The sequence below is a fragment of the Poromitra crassiceps genome (genome assembly GCF_964638095.1).
Source record: "Poromitra crassiceps genome assembly, chromosome: 1".
NCBI classification, from domain to species: domain Eukaryota; kingdom Metazoa; phylum Chordata; class Actinopteri; order Beryciformes; family Melamphaidae; genus Poromitra; species Poromitra crassiceps.
In genome coordinates this window covers 5,850,936-5,875,500 of record NC_139623.1, presented here as the reverse complement: position 1 = coordinate 5,875,500, position 24,565 = coordinate 5,850,936, and the positions used below count along the sequence as shown (strand labels likewise).

The 24,565-nt window shown below is 44.1% G+C and overlaps 2 protein-coding genes across 5 annotated transcripts in view; one reads left to right on the top strand and one right to left on the bottom strand.

Annotated features, from left to right (window-relative positions):
• On the top strand, nt 1-13,259 carry LOC310774025 (uncharacterized protein). 3 transcript variants are annotated; one of them, XM_083634083.1, is made up of 8 exons: nt 16-132; nt 1,045-1,098; nt 1,417-1,608; nt 6,016-6,130; nt 8,504-8,579; nt 8,816-8,907; nt 9,479-9,738; nt 12,153-13,259. In XM_083634083.1, exons 3-8 carry the CDS (start codon nt 1,417-1,419, stop codon nt 13,098-13,100), a joined length of 1,683 nt encoding a protein of 560 aa, XP_083490209.1. In that variant the 5' UTR covers nt 16-132; nt 1,045-1,098; the 3' UTR covers nt 13,101-13,259. The 3 variants fall into 3 exon arrangements, with proteins under 3 accessions (XP_083490210.1, XP_083490208.1, XP_083490209.1); XM_083634084.1 differs by lacking the exon at nt 1,045-1,098 and having other exon boundaries at nt 1-132; nt 8,507-8,579; XM_083634082.1 differs by lacking the exon at nt 1,045-1,098 and having other exon boundaries at nt 1-132.
• Nucleotides 13,260-14,710: 1,451 nt separating this feature from the next.
• dpp3 (dipeptidyl-peptidase 3) overlaps nt 14,711-24,565 on the bottom strand; it is a 44,924-nt gene continuing 35,069 nt past the window's right edge. Inside the window, exons 18-20 of one of the 2 annotated variants that reach the window (XR_014552649.1) lie at nt 21,721-21,883; nt 15,001-16,763; nt 14,711-14,963 (exon numbers count right to left, since the gene is read on the bottom strand). Coding sequence is in view for 1 of the 2 variants with exons in the window: in XM_083635392.1 (XP_083491518.1) it covers nt 16,621-16,763; nt 21,721-21,883 (306 nt within the window). In the remaining variant the exon portion in view is untranslated. Of the gene's footprint in view, nt 16,764-21,720; nt 21,884-24,565 lie in introns of both variants that reach the window. The other variant, XM_083635392.1, reaches the window with a different exon arrangement.

Below are 24,565 nucleotides of genomic sequence, written 5' to 3'. Positions count from 1 at the left end.
GGAGTTTAGAAGAAAGTCGGCTTTCTTTTAAAGCGAAGTTGACGGTAGATTGAAATGACAGAGAGCATGTGGTTATAAAGTGGATCTGTAGTGAATCCAGAGGAGGATCGGGCCAAAGAGGAAGCCCTGAAGGTAATGAAATCAGTGCGGTTTTTCTGCCAGTATACGCTGCTCAAATGTAGACTTCTTCTAGACTAGAATCGCGTGAAGTTATACCAAGGTGTGTAACGTTAACAACTCTAGCAGTCAGATAAGAAGATTCATGGTGCAACGAAGGGTTTTATATTTTGAAGAGGCAACAGCTTCAGTAGGGAGGGACATTTATTTGTAAACTATGCCAAGTACAAAATGATAGATCAAATCATTGCTTTATATGGCACTACTATTACTATTTCTATTCCTATCTGTTCACAGGTTTATTTATTGTATTCCTACGTGTCTCATAAGTTCACTAATCTCAGTCTGAGCTGCTGCACTTGACCAAGTCTGGGCTTGTTCCCATCCTCAGGCAGAATCCTAGATTTATTACACAGGAAGTGTGTGTGTATTTTATTACACAGGAAGTGTGTGTGTGTGTGTGTGTGTGTGTGTGTGTGTGTGTGTGTGTGTGTGTGTGTGTGTGTGTGTGTGTGTGTGTGTGTGTGTGTGTGTGTGTGTGTGTGTGCGCGAGTGCGTGCGTGCACATGTGCGTGCAGCCATCCCACTTACATTCATGTTGTGTGGTATCTTTCCTGCAGTAGAAAAACTGTGATTCACAGTCAAAAAGTTGGCTATTCCGCTGAATTTTACAAGAAATTCTGTGATATTCTCGCCCCACTCCTCAGAATGACATCTAGCTCTGAAGGACAATGTCCTAAAACACTGTAGCCTATGGAGCGAATATCTCCCTCATTTTAAAAAAAAGGGGGAGGAAGTAGCCAGCTACAGACCCATAGTGCTCCAGAATTTTGACAGAAAGGTAATCACTCAAATGCTGGCTACCTGGCTAAATAAATATTTGTCATCCATCATTCATCCTGACCAGACAGGTTTCATCCCCAACAGGTTCTCTTTCTCCAATGTCAGACGCCTCCTGAAACCCCATATACACAGATCACAGTAAGACTAACTATTACTCTGAGTTACTAAACATGAGCGTGAAACCACATGTAGGTGGAACATCTGCCTGCCCTTGCACAAATTGGAATAATGTCACAGTAGTATATAGCTATCAATATCTTATGTCAAATTATTAGGGCCTATTACAATAAAACTAACAAATGAGTCATGAGTCATGAGTCCTGAAAACGAGTGTTGGACTCGAGTCTGACTTGACTCAACTACAACACTGCCCCTGTACAAACGTTTATCCTCTCCACTCCAGTAAACCATTGGAAAAGTTAATAACCGTGTGTGTGTGTGTGTGTGTGTGTGTAGATGGCGCAGCAGGAGGAGCCTCTGTATGACTTCCCAGAGCCCGCCCAGCCATCTGAACGCCCTCAGAGGGGGCGGGGCTCTGCGAGGAGCATCAGCGTGTTGGACCGCCTCCTGCTGTCACTGCCCGTCTGGCTGCAGCTGTCAATCAACCCTGCTACTGCTCTGCACATCCTGCAGAGGGAGCCACCTGGGGTCAGAACACACACACACACACACACACACACACACACACGTCAGCGGAAGTGTTTGTCTGATCTATTATCAAACTACTTTGGCTCCGTTTCAGTCTAGGACAGCCACAGAGACCTTTAATAGATAGAGACACCCTCTTTGTAGTGGCAAAAAACATTGTACTCGGGCTTTTCCAATAACCCCCATTCCAATGTTCCTATTTTATTTAGTTTTTACCACCTGGAGAAACGGGTGTAGTATGTCGGACTCACAGTCTTGTTTGTTAGTTCCCAAAAACCATATTCAAAAAATATTCAGAGAGAGGGTTTACTGTTCCCAGTTGCTTGTAATTTATTACAAAATAAACGTAATACAAAAATAAAAATGTGGGTGGTTTTCAATGTCCTTGATTTTAGCTGTGGTGTTGCATATGCCTTTCAAGAGCAAACAAACACAGATGCAGCATGGAGGCTGAGGTCAAAGACGGTGTTGCTGTAACCCGCTTTCTCTCCACCGCGCGTCACTGCCATCAATTTAAAGGAGTGCACCTCACCACCTGCAGAGGGCGCATATTTTTTTTTCTTCCAAGCACAAACATAGAACAAATTAGTAAACAAAACACACAAATGAAGTAATCTAGAATGTCTTTTAGAATAGGAAGACCTTCATTTAATATTAACATAGGCCCAGAAAATAATTTTCCTCTTTCATGGTGATGAATTTGGAGCAAAAAATATGAATTGTAATAAATTGCATAAATTAAATCATCTTAAATGCGGCTCCTACACTCTTGTTTTCTCTCTTGTTTTTTCATCTCCTGTTTTATATTTCTTTTATTCTATGATACATGTTTTTTCTCTTTTTATTCTTAGATTCATGCTTTTTTTGTGATACATGCTTGTATTATGCTCTATCCGTATAATACCTTCTTACTGTATGCCTGTTGTGTCACGTATATTGTTCTGTTGGGCGCCAGGAAGACTAGCTGCCGCTCAGGCATCAGCTAATGGGGACCCGTTTAAATAAACCAATAAACAGCCCACTGCAGGCTCCACCAAGAATAAGAAATTGTACTCTGCGGGTCTCCTAAATAGAGCTGAACAGTCACATGACGTCTCCTGCCCCGGAAGAGAGTTCCCCATTCATTTTCTCCATAGACATTTCAAAAAATCCTTATAACCAGTTTTATGGCTGGAACCAAGCCACCAGTGATTTTTTGAATCATGAGTGATCATAAAACATTTCACTTGGAGCAAAAACAAAAAATAAAGACGGGGGGGAAATCGAATTTTCAATTTCTTTTTTGCCCTCTTTTATCTTTTGAAATCTAACATTTGGTTTGGTTTGGGCTTATTGTTAGCATTTAGCAGCATGACCATGACTTCTGTAGCGTTTGAGCGGGATTCGATATGCCGATCTCTCACACTCCAGGCATCTGCCATATCCAGTTGGCTAAAGGGACAGGCCTGCTAGTCAAGTGGACATGTTGGAGCCGAGCGTTACAGTCGTCCGGTCTTTCTAGAGCCGCATCCACGCAAGCCAGGAGTGGTGGCTCAACTGGGGGGACTTCCGCAACCTCCGTGTGCCACACACCATGGTGAGACCGCCCCATCGAGGTGCATCCCACGTCCTGAGGTTTTGTCCCAGGGCACCTCTGAAGGGTCTGGAGCGGGCAATTCCACCGCTGCCACCAATGTAGTGGATGGTGGAGCGTCTGATGTGGGGGAGGAGCAATGCCAGCTAAGGCATAGAGGCACGGGACAGGTGTTGTCTTGATGCATCCCGTGATGATCTGGCAGGTGTCATTAAGGGCTGTGTCCACCAGTTTGGTGTGGTGGGATCAGCTCCAGCTTGAGCAGACATACTCGGCTGTGGAGAAGCACAGTGCCATGGCGGTTGCACGGACTGTTAGTGGGTCAGCAGCACCCCACTTTGAGTTGACCAGTTTGCGCAGGATGTTATTGCGGGCGTTGACCTTGGCTTTGGTGTTCTGTAGGTGGAACTTGAAAGAGAGTGTCCTGTCGAGTGTGACTCCAAGATACACAGGGTGCGGAATGGTTGGAGAGTTTGTGGCCATCCCACGAGACGCTCAGTTCTTTTCCTGTGTCTCGGTTTCTCAGGTGGAAGCTGCACAGTTGGGTTTTTGATGGGTTGGGTTTCAGGAGGTTGTTATTGTAGTAGGTTGACATCTCTTGGAGGGCTCTTTCGAGGACGGACTCGATCTTCTGGAAGTCCTCTTGTTGGGTGGTGATGCAGAGGTCATCTGCATAGATGAAACGGTGGCATTGTGGGGGAAGTGGTTGGTCGTTGGTATATATGTTGAAGAGGAGGGGGGCCAGTACGCTGCCTTGTGGTAGGCCGTTCTTTTGGGCTTTCCATTTGCTCCTCTGACCGTTCAGCTGAACATAGAAGTGCCTGTTGTTGAGGAGGCATTTGATGACTTGGCAGAGGTTGAGGTCGCCAGTCGTGTCCAGTAGCTTCTTCATCATTGTACGGTGCTGGACAGTGTCATAGGCAGCAGTGAGATCTATGAATGCTGCTCCGGTTATTAGTTTGCGCTCAAATCCATCCTCGATGTGTTGAGTAAGGTTGAGTAGCGGTCCAGCACAGGAGCGGCCAGGGCGGAAACCAGCTTGGTCTTTGGTCAGCTTGGAGTCTATAAGTGGCATGAGGCGTTGGAGTAATAGCCTCTCATAGACAGTGTTGGGAAAGTTACTGAAAATTGGTAATTAGTTACAGTTACTAGTTACTTCTCTCAAAAGGTAATTTAATTACTTTAAAGTTACCAGTTACTTCAAAGTAATTAGTTACTAGGGAAAGTAACTTTTGCGTTACTTTTAAAAGTCTGCTTCGATTGTTATTAATGCACACATTATAGTGTTGCTGTGCCACAGTGTGGCATTGAACCTTCGCTTATTGGGGAGGCTTATAGCCTATCAAGGTCATTAGCCTCTGGGGCTCTGGCTGCAGCTCTCTCCCCGGACTAGGTCTGAGGATCAGAAACTGGGTAATCCTCTGAAGTTGTCCGTTATTTTCATGTCCTAAAGTAACTAGTAACTAGCCCAGTTACTATTTTAGTAACTGTAACTGAGTTACTGAATTTGAAAAAGTAATTAGTTAGATTACTAGTTACTGAAAAAAGTAGTTAAGTTACAGTAACTAGTTACTTAGTAACTAGTTACTCCCAACACTGCTCATAGAGCTTGTAATGAGGGACGGGCTCACCTTTAAGACCCTCTGGCCGGTATCTCCCACTGGGCCGAACCCCGCCGTCTCCCGGTGTCACACCCTCGCTGTCGAGTCTTGTGCCAGCCCAGGCAGGAGAGCGCTTCTCCAGGCCTTGCTCTCAAGATTCAAGATTCAAGATTCAAGATTTATTAAGTGTCCCAAAAGGGCAAATTGGATTGCAAAAAGCGTAGTACAAAGTACATACATAAAAACAAATAAGATAATAAAAACATTGTAAAAACAGTCTAGAGCAGCAGTTTAAAGTGCAACACAATAGTTAAATTGCAAATGACAACAGTAGCAACGATCTAAAGTGCACAGTAGAGATATAAAGTGCATAGTAGCAAAGTGCAGTGTGGCGAGTGACTGCCTTCACTCTCAGCAGCACATTTATATAACAAGAAAGAGCTACAATGTATCATTGTATTAAAGCACAAAAGAAAAACCACGGTCCAGACCAAAGGGCAGACAAAGTATATAATACAGATATACCGTACTGTACCCCTAAGAATAAATAAAGATAAAAGGATAAAAGAATAAAAGGATAAAAAAAAAAAAAAAAAAAAAAAAAAAAAAATAAATAAAATAAATAAAATAAAGAAAATAACAGCAACGGCAGATGGGGAGACATTACATTTGTACCCCAGCAGCGTTCATCGCTCTGATAGAGACAGGCACAAAGGAATTTCTCCTCCTCTGCGGGTCTCGGTGCATCCAAGCAGCTGTTGTGTTGGGCTGAAACCCCCACGAAAACGACGAGGGCTGTCGAAAACGACGAAAGACAAACAGCAATACACATACACCGGTGAAACATCTACTGGGTTCAGTTCAATGTCAAGTTAGTCCACAATGACAAACATTTCCTTATGCGCTTGCACAAAGATCTTGGCTCCCATTGTCCTCAATCCATTTTGCGCGGAGGCCAGACTGCCCTAAAATGGTGTCGGCTTTTCTTGGTAAGGGGGCCAGGTCAACCAATCAAGAGCCCAAACCCCCTGATGCATCAAAATGGTGTCTCTGAATAAGTTACAGTGATCTAGTCAACGTTCCTGAATAATAACATGATGGCAACACAAGAGTTTTAGACTGACATTTAATCTGACCAATGACAAGTCACAAATGACGTGACAGACCTGGTCGTCGCAACTGCATAACTTTCTGTTGCACATACACTCAGTAATGGCTTGTGTTTCCCCGCAGACGTTCCTGGTGCGTAAGTCTCGCACGTCCCAGAGGAATGTGCTGTGTGTGCGCCTGGCAGACGACAGTGTCCCCTCCTTCGTTCAGCAGTTTGGCATCCGGGAGGAACACTCCAGTAAGACCTGTCACCCCTGACCCCTGACCCCCAACACTCAACCATCACGACTGGATCGGGCCTCTTTGTAACAGTCAAAATGTTAGCATGTTACATTTCGACGAGATTCAATGTTTCTGAACCCAAAATACGTTCCAAGTCCTCCAACCAACCACAGGAACAGAGGGGGTACGGTGGCGCAGTCGGTAGCGCTGTCGCCTCACAGTTAGAAGGTCCTGGGTTCGATTCTCGCCTGGGACACTGTGAGCGCTGTGGTTGTGTTCCCCCCCATATCTTCAGTGCCCACTGCCCAGGTGGGTTATCTCGTCGTAAGGGCCCTTCTCTCTGTGTGGAGTTTGCATGTTCTCCCCGTGCTCCCCCAGGGGGTTCCTCCGTATATAACCCCCCCACTAAAAACATGCAAAAGATCAGATCGTCATCGTCATCCGACCAGTGACGACAACATCCGAAGTTGGTCCCCGGACGCTGTACGAGAAAGCGACCACTGCTCCTGGCCTGCCCCTCAGAGGAAAGGACATGCCTGGATGGGTTAAATGCAGAGGACACTTTTCACCGGCCACTGTCAGCATGAGTGTGTTGTGGCCGCATGCATGTATTGTGGTGTTCGTGTGACAATAAAAGACGGGCTTGTCCGTTACGAGAGAGTGATCCCACCAGGCACGCAATGGCGCGTATCAGAAGCGGCTCGGCGCCCCGCTCCGCTAAAGATACGCGGCAGTTCTATTTTTCACGGATGCCGCCTGGAAGCTGCGTCAATCTGCACAGAGTAGATCGTTCAGGCCGGAAGTCAGACACAGCAACTGCACGAGAATACCGACTCCTTCTCCCCCCCCCCCCCCCCCCGTAGTCTTTCAAGTAGACAAAGAAATGCAAGAGTTCTCCTCCTGCTAACAGGCACTGTATGACACATAAAGAAATAATTTCAGCCTACTTACCCATGGTAGAAGCACAAAAATCAAGGGAAAATGACCAAATCAAAAGCAAGTCAACGACAGACTGTGTTGTTTGTGTGTTGTGCTCTTTACATCCACCCCGTTGTACACAGAGTATCGCGCAATCTCGTAAATCCCACGCAGTTAAAATCTTAAATAGCATGTGATTAAGACACTTCAGTTAAAATCTTAAAATAGCATGTGATTAAGACACTTCAGTTAAAATCTTAAAATAGCATGTGATTAAGACACTTCAGTTAAAATCTTAAAATAGCATGTGATTAAGACACTCCAGTTCAAATCTTAAAATAGCATGTGATTAAGACACTTCAGTTCAAATCTTAAATAGCATGTGATTAAGACACTTCAGTTAAAATCTTAAAATAGCATGTGATTAAGACACTCCAGTTCAAATCTTAAAATAGCATGTGATTAAGACACTCCAGTTAAAATCTTAAAATAGCATGTGATTAAGACACTCCAGTTAAAATCTTAAAATAGCATGTGATTAAGACACTTCAGTTAAAATCTTAAAATAGCATGTGATTAAGACACTTCAGTTAAAATCTTAAAATAGCATGTGATTAAGACACTTCAGTTAAAATCTTAAAATAGCATGTGATTAAGACACTTCAGTTAAAATCTTAAAATAGCATGTGATTAAGACACTCCAGTTAAAATCTTAAAATAGCATGTGATTAAGACACTCCAGTTAAAATCTTAAAATAGCATGTGATTAAGACACTTCAGTTAAAATCTTAAAATAGCATGTGATTAAGACACTTCAGTTAAAATCTTAAAATAGCATGTGATTAAGACACTCCAGTTAAAATCTTAAAATAGCATGTGATTAAGACACTCCAGTTCAAATCTTAAAATCGCATGTGATTAAGACACTCCAGTTCAAATCTTAAAATCGCATGTGATTAAGACACTTCAGTTAAAATCTTAAAATCGCATGTGATTAAGACACTCCAGTTCAAATCTTAAAATAGCATGTGATTAAGACACTCCAGTTCAAATCTTAAAATAGCATGTGATTAAGACACTCCAGTTCAAATCTTAAAATAGCATGTGATTAAGACACTCCAGTTTGTTTGTCCTAGCAAAAAAAGCAGTCACCCTGTCAGCATTATTATGCCCAGAAGCTCAGTAAATATGACCTCAAAGATGCAAACTAGTTATTGTTTATTAATAAGGATGCCCATTAGCTGTACACCAGGGTGTCAGCTGCCCATTAAAACACATCATCAAAGACATAATATGCACAAAGTTTAAAACCAGGATACAAAAAGAAGAAAAGGAAAAAGAGGAGCACCTTGACATGAAAGAGAAGTAGAAATATGAATAAGCTAAGTCACATTTGTACAGTAAACAATGTTGTCGTTGTTGTCATTGGTGTTGTTAACTACCAATCGTTCCTTCCCCTACATCCCTCCAGCAGCCTTCTGTCTGGAGACTTCAGCCATCAGTTTTCCAGATGTCCCGAGACTCATCGCCTTCTACTGTGTCAGCAGGTAACATCTCCTCTTCCTCCTCCTTCCCACTTCCCTTCACTTCTTCTGAGACTCCTTTTCCCCTGTTTCTCCCTTCTCTCTCTACTTGACCATCTTCTTCAAACATCTCAGTCTCTTGCCTCCTGACTCCTTTCCTGGCCTCCTCTTACCCATCTTTACTACCTATTCACACTACATTGATCTCTGCAGGAATTGATTTGTGTGTGTGTGTGTGTGTGTGTGTGTGTGTGTGTCAGAGATATATTACCGTTCCCTCTGGAGCTTCCTGAAGCCATTGCCAAGGCGACATCCCATAAGGAGCTAGAGTCCATCTCACATATGGGAATAGGTAGGTTATATTGTGCTTTCACCAGTCACCTTTCACCTCTCTGGAACCACACGTCAATCTCGTCATCTCTTTTAATAACCCACTTTTTTAGGCTTGCTAACACTGGAAATGTCATTCTACTGTCCATATGTTTTTAAATGTTTTGTTGTTTTATGCTTAATATGCAGGAGTGTTTGTTTCATCTCTTTCATTTATATCCCAGCTGTCTTTTCCCTTGTGAAGCACTTTGTACCTTTGTTATTGTTATTCTTGTGCCATGCCAGCAGATTCCTCTCAAATACACGGGCCTTGAAGGATTTAATTCTGGGTTAAAACTGCTTCATGGTTTAATTAACACACTGGTTGTAATTACATATGAAATAATTGCCAATGGTAATGAATTTGTCTCAACCAGCCAGGTTCAGATGTGAGAGGGTTTTTATAATAATTTTTCTTATAAAGAAATAATAAAGAAAAAGTTGTTTTCTTTGGATGTCTTGCTTTATGACATGGCCTTAGTCAGGGTAATATTAATGAATCAATCAAACATATTCTAAAATAAAGTATACTGAATATCTGTATTGTTTTCTAGAATTCTGGAATTCCCACGTAAACGTCCGTGGGCCGCGGGAGGCACCTAAAGCCCAGGAGGATGAGGAGAAGCAGCCAGGTGGCATGCCCGCTTCCCCGGACCCAGCTGCCCCACACAGCAGCTCCGCCCCCCAGGCTGATTCAACCCCCCAGCCTGATCCAGCCGTCACACCCCAACCTGACACAGCCTCCAGCCAATCACAGCCCAACCCCACCCTGTTCCAGGAGTTCTGTCCCATCAGGACGCGCAGCCCCAGAGAGGTGATGATGTAAAATAATGAAAGTAAAGGTTCTTGAGTCAGAGGTTCATCTTACTTGAATATATTTAATATGATTTAAAGGAACACTCCGCCCATTTTCAACCAGCTTTGTATCATTAGAACATCAGTAGTATATCAGAAAACTGTAAACGGTTTTGAAGTCTGTCATTTAATTTGACAGTTATTGAGTGTTAAAGTGTGGACCAGTGACATCACTGGTCCACACTAACTCAAATTAATAACTCATTAACTCAAATCAACTCTCAATAACTGTCAAACTAGATGAATGATGAATAGTTTGACAGTTATTGAGAGTTGATTTGAGTTAATGAGTTATTAATTTGAGTTAGTGTGGACCAGTGATGTCACTGGTCCACACTTTAACACTCAATAACTGTCAAATTAAATGACAGACTTCAAAACCGTTTACAGTTTTCTGATATACTACTGATGTTCTAATGATACAAAGCTGGTTGAAAATGGGCGGAGTGTTCCTTTAAGGTCTCATGAGAGGAAGAGGTGTAACAACCATCATATAATAAGAATGCAAAGTGTGTGTGTGTGTGTGTGTGTGTGTGTGTGTGTGTGTGTGTGTGTGTGTGTGTGTGTGTGTGTGTGTGTGTGTGTGTGTGTGTGTGTGTGTGTGTGTGTGTGTGTGTGTGTGTGTGTGTGTGTGTGTGTGTGTGTGTGTGTGAGATTTGTACCGAATTGTGTTCGGCCACAGCTATGCCATTTTATGTGAGATTATGCTGAATCTTTCAGGAAGTGTAAAGAGCACAGATATTTCTGAATTGGGTAATTGGGGCCGACTAAATGGGCAAAAATGGCTAATTAGTGGGCAAAATGAGCACCATGGAGAGCTCCAGAGTGGAGGAGCCCACAGGTGAGCAGTCACACAGGGACGGGTATAGAGAGCTCCAGAGTGGAGGAGCCCACAGGTGAGCGGTCACACAGGGACGGGTATAGAGAGCTCCAGAGTGGAGGAGCCCACAGGTGAGCGGTCACACAGGGACGGGTATAGAGAGCTCCAGAGTGGAGGAGCCCACAGGTGAGCGGTCACACAGGGACGGGTATAGAGAGCTCCAGAGTGGAGGAGCCCACAGGTGAGCGGTCACACAGGGACGGGTATAGAGAGCTCCAGAGTGGAGGAGCCCACAGGTGAGCGGTCACACAGGGACGGGTATAGAGAGCTCCAGAGTGGAGGAGCCCACAGGTGAGCGGTCACACAGGGACGGGTATAGAGAGCTCCAGAGTGGAGGAGCCCACAGGTGAGCGGTCACACAGGGACGGGTATAGAGAGCTCCAGAGTGGAGGAGCCCACAGGTGAGCGGTCACACAGGGACGGGTATAGAGAGCTCCAGAGTGGAGGAGCCCACAGGTGAGCGGTCACACAGGGACGGGTATAGAGAGCTCCAGAGTGGAGGAGCACACAGGTGAGCGGTCACACAGGGACGGGTATAGAGAGCTCCAGAGTGGAGGAGCCCACAGGTGAGCGGTCACACAGGGACGGGTGAGGAGCCCACAGGTGAGCGGTCACACAGGGACGGGTATTCCACTAGTGGATACAGTTCTTTGAAGAGGAAGAGATTGATGCAATCTTTGATGTGGTGCTATGACGCACAGAGAGCTGACATAATAGATAAGTTAGCGCTGGTACAGAGGCAGTGTACCGTACAGTAGAGTGCAGTACAGTACAGTAAGCTGTGGTACAGAGGCAGTGTACCGTACAGTAGAGTGCAGTACAGTACAGTAAGCTGTGCTACAGAGATATGTGTGTGATGATGAGACAGTTACATTGATGACATCAGGACAGTTTGTGATCGATTGGATTCCTGTGGTTGGACATATGAGATCAAATGCTGTGCAGAGTTGAAAAGAGATGTGCTTATGAAACTATATATTATATGTATGTATTAAAGTGAAATAAGGGTCAGGGCCCAGTTGCACAAAGCACCTTATAGGTTAAGATTTCCCTTAGGGTCAGAGAGTTAAGGTGTCCATAAAATGGAATCGGCTGCACAAAACACCCTTAAAAATCTGGTGCTTATGTTTTCCTTCAAATGTTTAACCTTATGGAGGAGATTTAAGGGTATTTTGTGCAGCCGATTCTATTTTATGGACACCTTAACTCTGACCCTAGTAATAGTCAAGTCATCAACGTTTATTATTCCATGGAATACAAACCTGCAAATAACAGCACAATCATCACTACATCGTATAGCTAATGTTAAAATGCCATGGGAGCTACTGAACAGCCATAACTAGTTAACTCATGATCCAACACTGAGGCTGGACAAACACCTCACTTTATGATCCAACACTGAGGCTGAACAAACACCTCACTTTATGATTGTATCGATTGATTGTATGTATTAAAGTGAAATAAGGGTCTGATGGTGACATTTTTCACATTAGGTGAACTACGGCCCCAGCCTGGGCGCGCTCTGCTTCATCAATCCCCTCTTCCTGCAGTCTCAGAGCGCCCTGCACAGGCGACGCATATTCAAGCGCAGCCTGAAGATCCGCGTGTCCACAGAGACCTCCAGCCCCCTGTCCCCGCCCCTCGCTCCCCCTCCGCCGCCGCCCCTGGCGCCGAAGACCAAGGCGAGGTGTAAAGCAAAGGCCCAGACACAGGGACAAGCAGCGGCGGACGGGGTCCAGAGTCAGAACCAAGCTAACCCGGGTCAGCCCACTCAGATCCACCCCACGTCCCAGGACAACCGGCTCCAGCCTCCCACCCTGACCCCAGACATCCAAATCCGGCCACAAGACACTGACATCCAGGCCCAAGCACAGCCCATAGCACCCCATCCCACAGCCCAGCCCCAGCCTCCGCAGGTCCCACCCCAGACGCCGGGCCTGGCTCAGATGGAACCAGATTCACAGGAGGCTGGAGCAGCAGTGACCCCAACACCGATGCAGCGACTTCCAGATGACTCAGACTATATGCAACCCTCTCCAAGGGTCAATGTCTCCCTTTCTCCCTCCCCCTCTCCTTACCTGTCTCCTTCCCTCTCCCCCAAGGCACCTCCCTCCCTGTTCCCCAGGGCATCTCCGTCCCCCTCTCCCAGCACCTCTCCCTCTCCCTTCTCTCTCTCTCCATTCATCTCTGCAATGGTGGAGGAGGCTTCTCACACAGCTGCTACTCCTCTGGTGCTGGATCGGAAAAGAAAAGAAGGTGAGGAGAAAGGAGAAGAAGAGGACTATGATGATGATGAGACAAAGGAGGAGAACCAGGCAGAGGAGATGGGTTTGCTTTTACAGCAGATGTATGCCTCTGCCCTGAATGACACAGACAGCTGCAGTTCCCTCAGCAGTCTAGAGGAGGCAGCAGAGACGCCGCCGCTCTCACCCCTCCTGTGACAAAAGCTAGAAACGAGCAAGCCAAGACTGTTTTATGCCATATCCTATCAAGAAGCAATGTTTTCCAGAGCTGCTCACAGGGAACATTTTCACATTCAGTCTGACGATGTGGAACTCATTCTGGAAACCGTTGCAAAGGGCAGGCACTTTAGCTCAGGAGGTATAGCGGGTCGGCCAATGACGCAAGGGTTGGCGGTTCGATCCCCGCTCCCTCCCAGCTGCTGTCGTTGTGTCCTTGGGCAAGACACTTAACCCTCCTTGCTCCCGATGGTGTGTAGGCACCCTGCGTGGCAGCCTGCCGCCATCGGTGTATGAATGGGTGAATGTAGACTATCTACTGATTGTAAAGCGCTTTGGATAAAAGCGCTATATAAATGCAAGCCATTTACCATTTACCAAAAAGAAATACCTGGCAGGTGCGATGAAACAAGTGGATCTAGATGTGCTGCGTGGGTCCATGATCAGTGTCAACAAGAAACAGGTGCTTGTAGGAATGGGCTGGATCAAGTAATACAAATATAAGTTTGTCTCCTTTTGTGACAATGTCAACGGCGAACTTAAAAAATGGCCCAGGCACACTTTCTGTTGAAACGGCTACAAAAGCTCAAAACGAAGCAAAGAGCAGACCGACGCCTTTCAGCTCCCAAAAGCCTTGAAAGGTGTTTTTACACCCCGACTTCTATTTCTGGTAATACCTGTTTTTTCTTTGTTCTTTTTTCCAATGCCAGAGTAGTCTGTATCTGCCAGAGTAGTCTGTAGCTGCCAGAGTAGTCTGTATCTGCCAGAGTAGTCTGTATCTGCCAGAGTAGTCTGTATGTATCTGCCAGAGTAGTCTGTATCGTTAGACATGATGTTTGACCAGTTCTCACAATGGTGTCACCTCACACTGGAAGTAGGTCTTTAACTCCTAAGACGCCTTATTGAAAATTACAATAAATATTCAAAGTCAAAGAATACATGGTTTTAAGATCTTTGTGTTGAACCTTCTGATATGCAAAATGCAAAGGGGCGGCTGTAGCTCAGGAAGTAGAGCGGGTCGTCTCCTGATGGTGTGCCAGCACCCTGCGTGGCAGCTTGCCACCATCGGTGTATGAATGGGTGAATGTACCTACTGATTGTAAAGCGCTTTGGATAAAAGCGCTATATAAATGCAGGTCATTTACCATTTACCAAAGAACAAAGTGTCATCATTCTAGTGTGAATCAATCCAGTTTTGAAATGCCAGGCTGAAGCAGCACTGCTTTGAATCAATCTCAAGTGTCTGCTGCTGTGCTGATACTAGCAACACTGATGAGTACCTGAGATTTCAGTTTCTGACTGATCTTACGCAAGAATCTTCTCAACTAAGAATGTGCCATTTTGAGAAAAGGTCAAATTGAATCAGGACTGTTTGTCATTAAAATACACTCACTCATTTTTAATTGGGAGTGAATTTGTTCAAGTTAAATGGTAGACAATTGTCCTGTTGCTTGGAAACAGTTTGGACCCTAGTGTATTTCCTGTAAGCTATTGTATTAGCGAACACTGCAAGAGGAAATAAGCTAGGGTTAATTTAGAATGTTTATATTGTCAAGTTAAACGGTCTATGCTTCAATACGAAGAACCAGACCACCTAGATCTTATCAAACATTTTATTTGTGCAGATTCAACACATCAGGTTTGTTACAGTTGGTTGATGCCTACCAGAGACAGTATCATTATAGTCAAGTCATCAACATTTATTATTCCATGGAATACAGACCTGCAAATAACAGCACAATCATCACTACATCTTATAGCTAATGTTAAAATGCCATGGGAGCTACTGAACAGTGCAACCATAACTAGTTAACTCATGATCCAGCACTGAGGCTGGACAAACATCTCACTTTATGATCCAGCACAGAGGCTGGACAAACACCTCACTTTATGGCCAAGCTGCAAAGCCAGAACCTGTAATCATTTATTCATTTTCACGCCCAACATGCTGATTGTAAAATCATGCCATCACCTAATACCTAATCTTGAGTATAGACAAAACATGTAATTATTAATATGTAAAGATAAGTTTTGACTATGTGGCTAGGTCAGAAATTGATTTTCTTAATACCAGGCTTCATTGGAAGATGTTCTCTTATATAACTCAGCGGTTTTCAAAGTGTGGTGCGCGACGTGATGCAGAAGAATCTGAGAGAAGAAAATGCAACTATTGCGCTGGTTGCACAATAGCGAATCAGCCAGAGGCGGAGCGCCCACAGTCTGGCTGCCTCTGTTGAGCTGAGCTCAGGCTGTCAGAGGAGAAACCAGGGAAGAGGAAATCATGATTTCACAAGTTTTTGTGGTTTCACAAATCTTCATTGTATGTACATCAAACACATGCTCATGTTTTTTTATCTGTTGGGGAGCTATTTCTGATGAATTTTATGAGATTTATGGGGCTGGGGAACTGTATCCGCGCTGGCCAGCCTGCCTGCAGTGCAGCACACAGTCCATAGGGTTTGAACATGCAGAGAACGCAACATACATAACACTGCACGGGGTGGGTATCCCGCTAGTTATAATAAAGAGGTGTTACAAATAATGAGTAAAAGTCCTTCAGAGTGGATAAAGATGTTTAAAATGTTTAAAAGAAGTCGTTATGCCCGAGTGGAGCATACAACAATAATAGTAATAATGGCAATAATAATTGTGGGGGGAGGGAGGCACAGCTGTCTATACAGTATGTTCTCTGAAGGGAGGCTCCCACACTTTGAAAACCCCTGATATAACTGAATGAACTCTAAACATCTAAAAGAGTGAAGGTGTAGCATCAGTCAGAGTTGTAGTCAAGTCGGACTCGAGTCTGAGTCCTGGACCCATTTTCAGGACTTGTGACTTGACTTGGACTCGAGCGTTAATGCATTCAGACACGGAAGTTGGAGACAAGGACTCGGACTTGCTAATTGATAAAGACTTTTTTGGCTTTTATATATTTATTTGAAATAGGCCCTAATAATTTCTAATAACATATTGATAGCTATACCGTGACATTATTACATTTCATGCAAGGGCAGGTACGGAAGTTCCAACTACATGTGGATTCACGCTCATGTTCAGTAACTCCGGACTCGGACTCAGGTAATGGGGACTCGACTCAGACCATTCTTTGGTGACTCGGACACTGGGGACTCGACACTCGATTTGGGCCGGAGATATAGTGACTTGACTACAACACTGATATCAGTTAACAGCTCCTTCATTTGCATTTGATCCTGTTAATCATCACAGACAGACCTGTCACTCCAGCACTCTTTTAGAATCTCAATAGAAAGGGCCGATGTCTAAAGCAGATCTGTTCCAGGGCTATGGCTTCATTTACACGACAAACTTTCCTTCAGTCTCATCAGAAATGTCTCCTAAATGGAGTCTGAATGGCTTTTTTTGTTTGTTTAAACAACCAATAAAAAATGACCAGTTTTCTGTCATACAGTAAAAAAAAGAAGAAAAATAAATCAGGTGTCAGTTGGTATTTTGGAAAGGAAGCCTATGGAGTGGACCTCCATCAGCACCAGCAGAGGGCATCTCTTTTGCTCAGCTCCAAGAGGTCTGCCTCCAGCTTCTCTGCGTCGTCTTGGAAACGCTCAATGAAGGAGCGAATCAAACCCGCTGCATTGCCGTCGTATTCCACCAGCTCCACGCTGTCCTCTGGAAAACACACGCAGACAAGACAGCTTTTCAGGGACAGGTGGTCTCAGTGTCAAACAGTATGTGCTGGACTGAGATGTTCATGTCACAGGTTTTGACTTTTGAGCTGGCATGTTTTCACCACAAATCATTATTTACATAGCCTAATTATATTCAGCCAAGTTTCAATGGGCTGAATCTATTATGAGAATGTCTGAATATAGTCTAATCAGTCTGCTGCAAGTTAACAGCTAATGATGATAGAGCTGCAATGATTAGTCGATGACAGAAAATTAATTGACAACAATTTTCATAATTGATCGTTTTGAGCAATTAAAAAAAAAGTAAAGAATTTCTGATTCCAGCTTGTAAAATGTGATTGTTTCCTGGTTTCTTTACTATATAGTATATATATAACATACATATATAACATACATATATATATAGTCTATAACAGTAAACACAATATGTACGGGTTGTGGACAAAACAAGACATTTGGTGACATCATCTTGGGCTTTGGGAAACACTGAATGACATTTTTCACCATTTTCTGACATTTTATAGACCAAACAAATAATCGATAATGACAATAATCGTTAGTTGCAGTCATAAATGATGACCAATTACAGTTTGAAAATGTAACGTTAACCAATGCTGAAGATCCGATTTGACTATAATATTAATTCCACTATATTATACAGTATATACGTGGATATTCCATGGCTCTCTGAAAGGACTGCCAGGGAACTCTGTCATTTCTCTCCTCCGCCTGCCTGATTTCTGTGGCAGCTCAGGCTGTTCTCATACTAAACAGAGAATACATAAGCGCAAGTTCTCTTGCTGTCTGAACATTGTTTGCATAGAGTTCTACTTGTTAAGTTCTCTTGCTGTCTGAACATTGTTTGCATAGAGTTCTACTTGTTAAGTTCTCTTGCTCTCTGAATGTTGTTTGCATAGAGTTCTACTTGTTAAGTTCTCTTGCTCTCTGAACATTGTTTGCATAGAGTTCTACTTGTTAAGTTCTCTTGCTGTCTGAACATTGTTTGCATAGAGTTCTACTTGTTAAGTTCTCTTGCTCTCTGAATGTTGTTTGCATAGAGTTCTACTTGTTAAGTTCTATTGCTCTCTGAACGTTGTTTGCATAGAGTTCTACTTGTTAAGTTCTATTGCTCTCTGAACGTTGTTTGCATAGAGTTCTACTTGTTAAGTTCTCTTGCTCTCTGAACGTTGTTTGCATAGAGTTCTACTTGTTAAGTTCTATTGCTCTGAATGTTGTTTGCATAGAGTTCTACTTGTTAAGTTCTCTTGCTCTCTGAACGTTGTTTGCATAGAGTTCTACTTGTTAAGTTCTCTTGCTCTCTGAACGTTGTTTGCATAGAGTTCTACTTGTTAAGTTCTCTTGCTGTCTGAACATTGTTTGCATAGAGTTCTACTTGTTAAGTTCTATTGCTCTCTGAATGTTGTTTGCATAGAGTTCTACTTGTTAAGTTCTCTTGCTCTCTGAACGTTGTTTGCATAGAGTTCTACTTGTTAAGTTCTATTGCTCTCTGAATGTTGTTTGCATAGAGTTCTACTTGTTAAGTTCTCTTGCTCTCTGAACGTTGTTTGCATAGAGTTCTACTTGTTAAGTTCTCTTGCTCTCTGAACGTTGTTTGCATAGAGTTCTACTTGTTAAGTTCTCTTGCTGTCTGAACATTGTTTGCATAGAGTTCTACTTGTTAAGTTCTATTGCTCTCTGAATGTTGTTTGCATAGAGTTCTACTTGTTAAGTTCTCTTGCTCTCTGAACGTTGTTTGCATAGAGTTCTACTTGTTAAGTTCTATTGCTCTCTGAATGTTGTTTGCATAGAGTTCTACTTGTTAAGTTCTCTTGCTCTCTGAACGTTGTTTGCATAGAGTTCTACTTGTTAAGTTCTCTTGCTCTCTGAACGTTGTTTGCATAGAGTTCTACTTGTTAAGTTCTCTTGCTGTCTGAACATTGTTTGCATAGAGTTCTACTTGTTAAGTTCTATTGCTCTCTGAATGTTGTTTGCATAGAGTTCTACTTGTTAAGTTCTCTTGCTCTCTGAACGTTGTTTGCATAGAGTTCTACACCGCACACGAGCCCACCACACCGTCGTCTGAGTGCTGAGCTCAGAACTGCTGCTGCAGTAAGTTTGACTTCATTCTTAATTGTTGGCAGTTTAGGCAGAGCCTTGTCCAGTCTTCTCCAACACCGTCAGGTGACGTTAATGCCGCATTTGCAGTTAGTAACTACAGAAATCCGTGCGACGCTTGTTAGAATATAGTGTTTTGAGGTGTCCGAGAGCCTCTGAGAGCTGGAAGCCAAGCGAAATGTGATGGCCGCCTCATCATTCTCTATGCAGGAAAAGCCCTGTAGCTGATGTGTGTTGAGTAACGTTAGGTCTCCCGGGCTTGTTGTCCTCCTGCTCCGTGTGTCTGTTAATAACACAGGTGTGGGCGGCGGCTCAGAGCAGCCTACTGTCTGGGCTTGTTGTGTGGATGTCAGAAGGTGCGTTTGTTAAGGGGCTAGTTTCCATCAAATACTTATACATAGATGGTCATTTTGCATCCCTTGATCTACTGAAGAGGAAGTTTGGGTTGCCCGGCATGAACTGGCTCAGATTCCTGCAAATCAGAAATTATGTTCGATCCAAGATTCGCACCTTTGAAGTGCTCCCAAATGAACATGCTTTTTTCGATGTATTGCTGAGCCCTCCTCACTCCAAGCATCTAATTTCTAGATTTGTATGCCTGTTTGACAACTGCACCATGGCCTCTACTGAGAGGATTAGAGAAGTGTGGCAGGGGGAACTTGGCATTGACTTATCTGACATTATATGGGATAGGAGTCTTTCTGTGATACAACTCTGCTCAGTTAATAGTAGACACCAACTAATCCAATTTAAAGTCAGGCACCGTCTTCACTATTCTAAGCAGAAGTTGCACAAGATTTACCTGTCTGTCTCACCGCTGTGTGACAGGTGTCAGGTGTCAGAGGGCACTCTGTCTCATGCCTTCTGGTTCTACCCTTCACTGACCGGATTCTGGACCAAAATATTTGACTGGTACGCCAAGGCCTACAAAATAACCCTTCAACCGGAGGCAGAACTTGCCATCTTTGGCTGCTCGGAATCCTCTCTCGGCTTCCCTACAGCTGTGCAACAATCTGACACAGGGGACAATTGTCGCCAAGAAACTCATTCTGCAGGAATGGAAGTCCCCCTCTCCACCCTCTTTTCAGCTGTGGTTGGCGGACATGATTTCTGTTATACGGATGGAGAGACTCAGGTTCCTGAGGACGAACTCACTTGGGAGATTTCTAGCTGTTTGGGACCCGTTTCTGGTCTACCTTGACAAGGTTAGGGCCGATGGGTGACTCGCCCAGCTGGTCTCCCCCGGACCCATTTGTGTGAGCTCCCATGCATAGCGTATTTTGCGGGCACGTAGGCACATTGTGCGGCTGATGGCACCACGCTGTGATACTGGAGTGTCGATGTATACCTACGTTTCGTTTTTATTTGTTTTTTCCTTTCTTTTCCTTTCCCGTATCTGATCGTATCGTTACATCGTATCGTTCTAATTTCACCGGCGTCCCAGGTGGGCGGGGGTATAGATTTAAGCACCGTGATTGGCCCTTAGTGGCTCACCTGGTGGAGTGCGTGCCATTGGGGCTTGGTCCTTCGTGCAGCCGACCCGGGTTCGGCTCCGACCTGCGGTCATTTGCTGCATGTCCTCCCCTCTCTCCCTACCTGCTTTCCTGTCACTGTCTAGCACGTGCTGTCCTATGAAATAAAGGCAAAATGCCCCAGAAAATAACCTTAAAGGTCCCATTCCGTGCAAAAGCTGTTTTTACTTGTAAATGCATATATACTGCTGTCATCCCTCCCTGTAATGAGTGGTCACAAGCTCAGAACTGCCACAGTTGGATTTGTCCCTATCCAGCTTCCCCCTGCAGTCTCCTTCAAGCCACGCCCCCAAACGCTCTGTTCCCCAGACGGGGTATCGGGACGTCACGATGGTCCTCAAGCATACTGCGCGGGTCTCTCTCACACAAGCTATCTGCACCATTTTGTCTATAGCCACAAAATTAACACTTCTAGCTGGAGCGACGCCAACTGTACGTGATTCAGCAACTGCGGCGGTGCATTCGGTAAGTCTAGGCATTTTGAGATGTCCTCTTTAGCGTAGCAACCGTTAAGTTAGCGATAGCTCGCAACCTAGCGTGCTGGTCCACAGACGCTAATCTGATTGGCCGCTGGGAGCCTGGGGCGGGCTCTCCCTCAGCGGCCAATGGGAACTGTTAGTTCTGAATATATTATAGAAACAGACCATTCTTGGGACGCAACGAGATGAGGAAGTGACAACTCCGTCACAACAAACGGGGTTGCTATATTTTCGACAAATTAATCCAGAATCATGTTTTATGGACCAGAGACACACGTTTTTAAGAGGTTACAGCTGCACGAATTGGGACCTTTAAAAAAAGCACCGTGATGTTCAAACACCGCCCCGTCAGGAAACGAGAGGCAATCTCACAAATCGGCACTGCAGTGAGCGTCCCGGACTGACTGACTGACTCGCCCGAATATGCCGTGGTAAAAAAAGATTACTGCAGAGCTTACTAACAACTGCCGTTATGGATGCAACCGTTCTCCCAAGTGTCGTTTGAGAGGTTTACAGCTTTTATTTGAAAGACTACAGGAACAGAGACCTGGGAAGCTTTGAATGGCTATAAGGAACTTCTTGTCCATTTTGCGCATGTCAGCTGGAACTATCGTTTGTGAAAGAAAATCATATCGCTAGGGCAACAAGGAAGCACAAACTGACTGTCAGAATTTGAATTTGAATGACAGCTGATGACTGCAAAAAGTTCACTGGTGTCGTGAAATTCCATGGTAGAATAAAGGTAAAAGGGTATAGAGAAGTCTGTGAGCAAGTGAGGGACTGTGAATGAAGTCCACTGACAGGTACGTACCATTCACTCTGGTGTTGGCCTGGACGAACATCTTACGAGCTTCCTTCCTCAGCAGCACCGTCTCCCGCAGACGCAGGAGGTTGTGAGAGCCGCTGTCATCAACAGCAGAGTAGCCTTCATACAAAGCCCTGCCCCCCTCCACGTCCGCCGTCGACTTCAACACCTACAACACAGCCAGAGCACATTACTAACATGTTAATACAAGGTTATAGTAACTGGAAATAACTTTTTTTTTTAACCTTAATAAAACAGCTTTTTGATGATTTTGGATGGTACAGTGACTTCTAATACGGATATGGTGCCTCTAGCATTCCCATACCGCCCTCCGAAGGCCTGATCCTACATTATGGATTTTTGGTGGCGGCATCCCGGAGCAGCTTGACAGTGTCAAGTTGCCTGGAAATTTTATCTTCAATTCCTGCACAGCTCCTTCAAATTAAAACTTTTCTGCTGACAAACTAACAGGATGCTTTTATTGTGAAGTACGTATAGGAAGTACAGTGTGTTCCGCTTGCTAGCTTGATTAGCGGCGCGATTAGCCACTTCTCTCACTAAAACAAGTTGAGGCAACATATGGGGATATTTGGAGCTATTTTCTCCCAGCGAATCAGTTGCAAGCGCTGCAGAAAGGTAAGCGAAGTAGAGAGTACAAGCAGAAACAGTAAAATAAGACTGATGAATGTACAAACAGGGACGTGTAGCATTCATTAACGTTAGCATCTGTAACTGTGGGGGCGCAGTTTCCACAAATAAAAACAAGGCCAGGTCGAAACCTGGCATACGGCCGCTGCATGGGATCTTCACCCATGTATACCCATGAGGTCCTTGCCAATCTACAGCTTTAGCTGTGGTGGGGCATTCCTGTCCGTGTTGGAAATTAACTTTTGCGTCCGGCAGCCAAAGAGGCTGGCCGATTTGAACTTGTACCAGCCATACACATTTGTTTCCCAGGCAGGCATATTTTGTAATCCCACTTTTGTGTATAACTAACATTTGTGTAATGGTTGTCTTGATTTGGGAAAAAAGTAGAAACACATTTTAACAATGAACACTGATTTTCCACCTTTTTTCCCTGTTTGTGTTTAGGGATGCAGGATATTATGGATTATTTTAAACAATACGATAAACCATAAATATCTGCTTCGATACTCGATACAGATACGATACTCGATACCTAATGGATAAGAAACAGAATGTCCACAAGGTTGATCACATTCACAAATTCAAGGTTTAGTAACACCCTTAACACTGTGGGATTGAAGGACACCTTTTGAAATGTGTCTCTCTGGTGTTAGAAGACCACCATATTAACTAAATGTTTCTGTATTAGAAGAATAACTAACTGAATGTTTCTGTGTTAGAAGAATAATGCCATATTAACTGAATGTCTCTCTGTGTTAGAACAACGCCATAATGTAGGCCAGTGGTTCCCAAATGGTGTGCCTAGGCACACTGGTGTGCCTTGGGATTTTGCATTATTGCAATTGCAAATATAGCCTAAAACTATACAAAAAGTGGGTGTGTTGCTGCTTTGATGTAGTCATTTTGCAAAGTTTCAAATTAATTCCTAGAGTAATATATTTTGTCAAATTGTATTTGACATTAGTAAATAAAAAAGCATTTAGAGTGATAAGAGTAATAGAGGCTATTTTGCACAGATAGACTTAGGCTTTATACTGTAGGTGTGCCTTGAGATTTTGTCGTGCCATTTGGTGTGCCATGGGCACAACAAGTTTGGAAACCACTGATGTAGGCTATCTCTATGCATCTCTTAACACATTGAGTGCCAGCCATGTTTTCATTCCTGTAGGTAAGTTGTGCCAGGGGTGTTTTTGACGATTCTGGCTCATTTTAGAACAGCCGAGGATTCTTTTCTGTTAAGAATTCATGAACACCAATCATCTAAAAATAACTAATAGAATGTGTGCTTTCTCTGTCTAAAAGAGTTAGTTTGCAGAGTTAGTAGTTATGTAGATATTAGCCGTTGAGTACAGCATGGTTTCAGCGTCTGGAAATTTATTCAGAGATAAATGGCTTTTTGTGAAACAGTCACTTTAACCATTCATTTTTGGCATCAGTAAGACCGTCAGACATTCTAAACAATAGTTTTGAACAGTAATTTCCTCCATAACAACAGGAAACACCCCTCTCATTCAAACTCCTCCCTCCGTGTGTCTTCTCCTCCTTCCTCCTGGCTCTAACAGCGGGCGTGTCAGAAGCGCGTTGCTGCTGCCTGCCTGCCTGTCTGCCTGTCGGGCAAGACGAGTCTGAAATGGATTACTGTAAAATCGCGTCGCCATTTCCTTGAATGGCTTGCTCCCGCGGTGTGTGTGTGTGTGTGTGTGTGTGTGTGTGTGTGTGTGTTCGCGCGTTGCTCCGCGGCTCTGGGGGGAAGGGATCTCTGTCCGTTCTGTGTGTGTGTCTCCGGGCTTCTGACTGTAAAATCGCCAAGCCATTTCCGCGGGAGGCGGCTGCTTTTGGTCCCGTGGCTTTTGGGTCCCGTGGCTGTGGCTTCTCTCTGTCTCTGTCGCCACTTAGTGGTCGGTAAAATAGATTACACACATGCTCTTGCTCCAAATAGTTATCTCGAAGATGTAAAAGGGGTTGATTGATGTCCCACCGTCAAAAAAAAAAAATGTTTATGTAAGACGAGTTAGCTCGTCCTTGGCACTTAAGCGCTGGATTATGTAAGACGAGTTAGGTCGTCTATGGCACTTAATGAGTTAATACAATATTTCTCTTTACACTCTTTACAAATTATATAGCCATGTACATTGCACTCTTCACAACAACCTGTGATATCAGTCAATGTTTGAGACAGGTCCTTTGCCTGTCTCATTGAAAA

Bases quoted from the DNA above. Each gene is read 5' to 3' on its own strand.
- LOC310774025 (XM_083634082.1), top strand. From the start codon at position 1,417: ATGGCGCAGCAGGAGGAGCCTCTGTATGACTTCCCAGAGCCCGCCCAG. The intron at 1,609-6,015 runs GTCAGAACACAC...GTTTCCCCGCAG, and splicing joins TGCAGAGGGAGCCACCTGGG to ACGTTCCTGGTGCGTAAGTC. The intron at 6,131-8,503 runs GTAAGACCTGTC...ACATCCCTCCAG, and splicing joins CATCCGGGAGGAACACTCCA to CAGCCTTCTGTCTGGAGACT.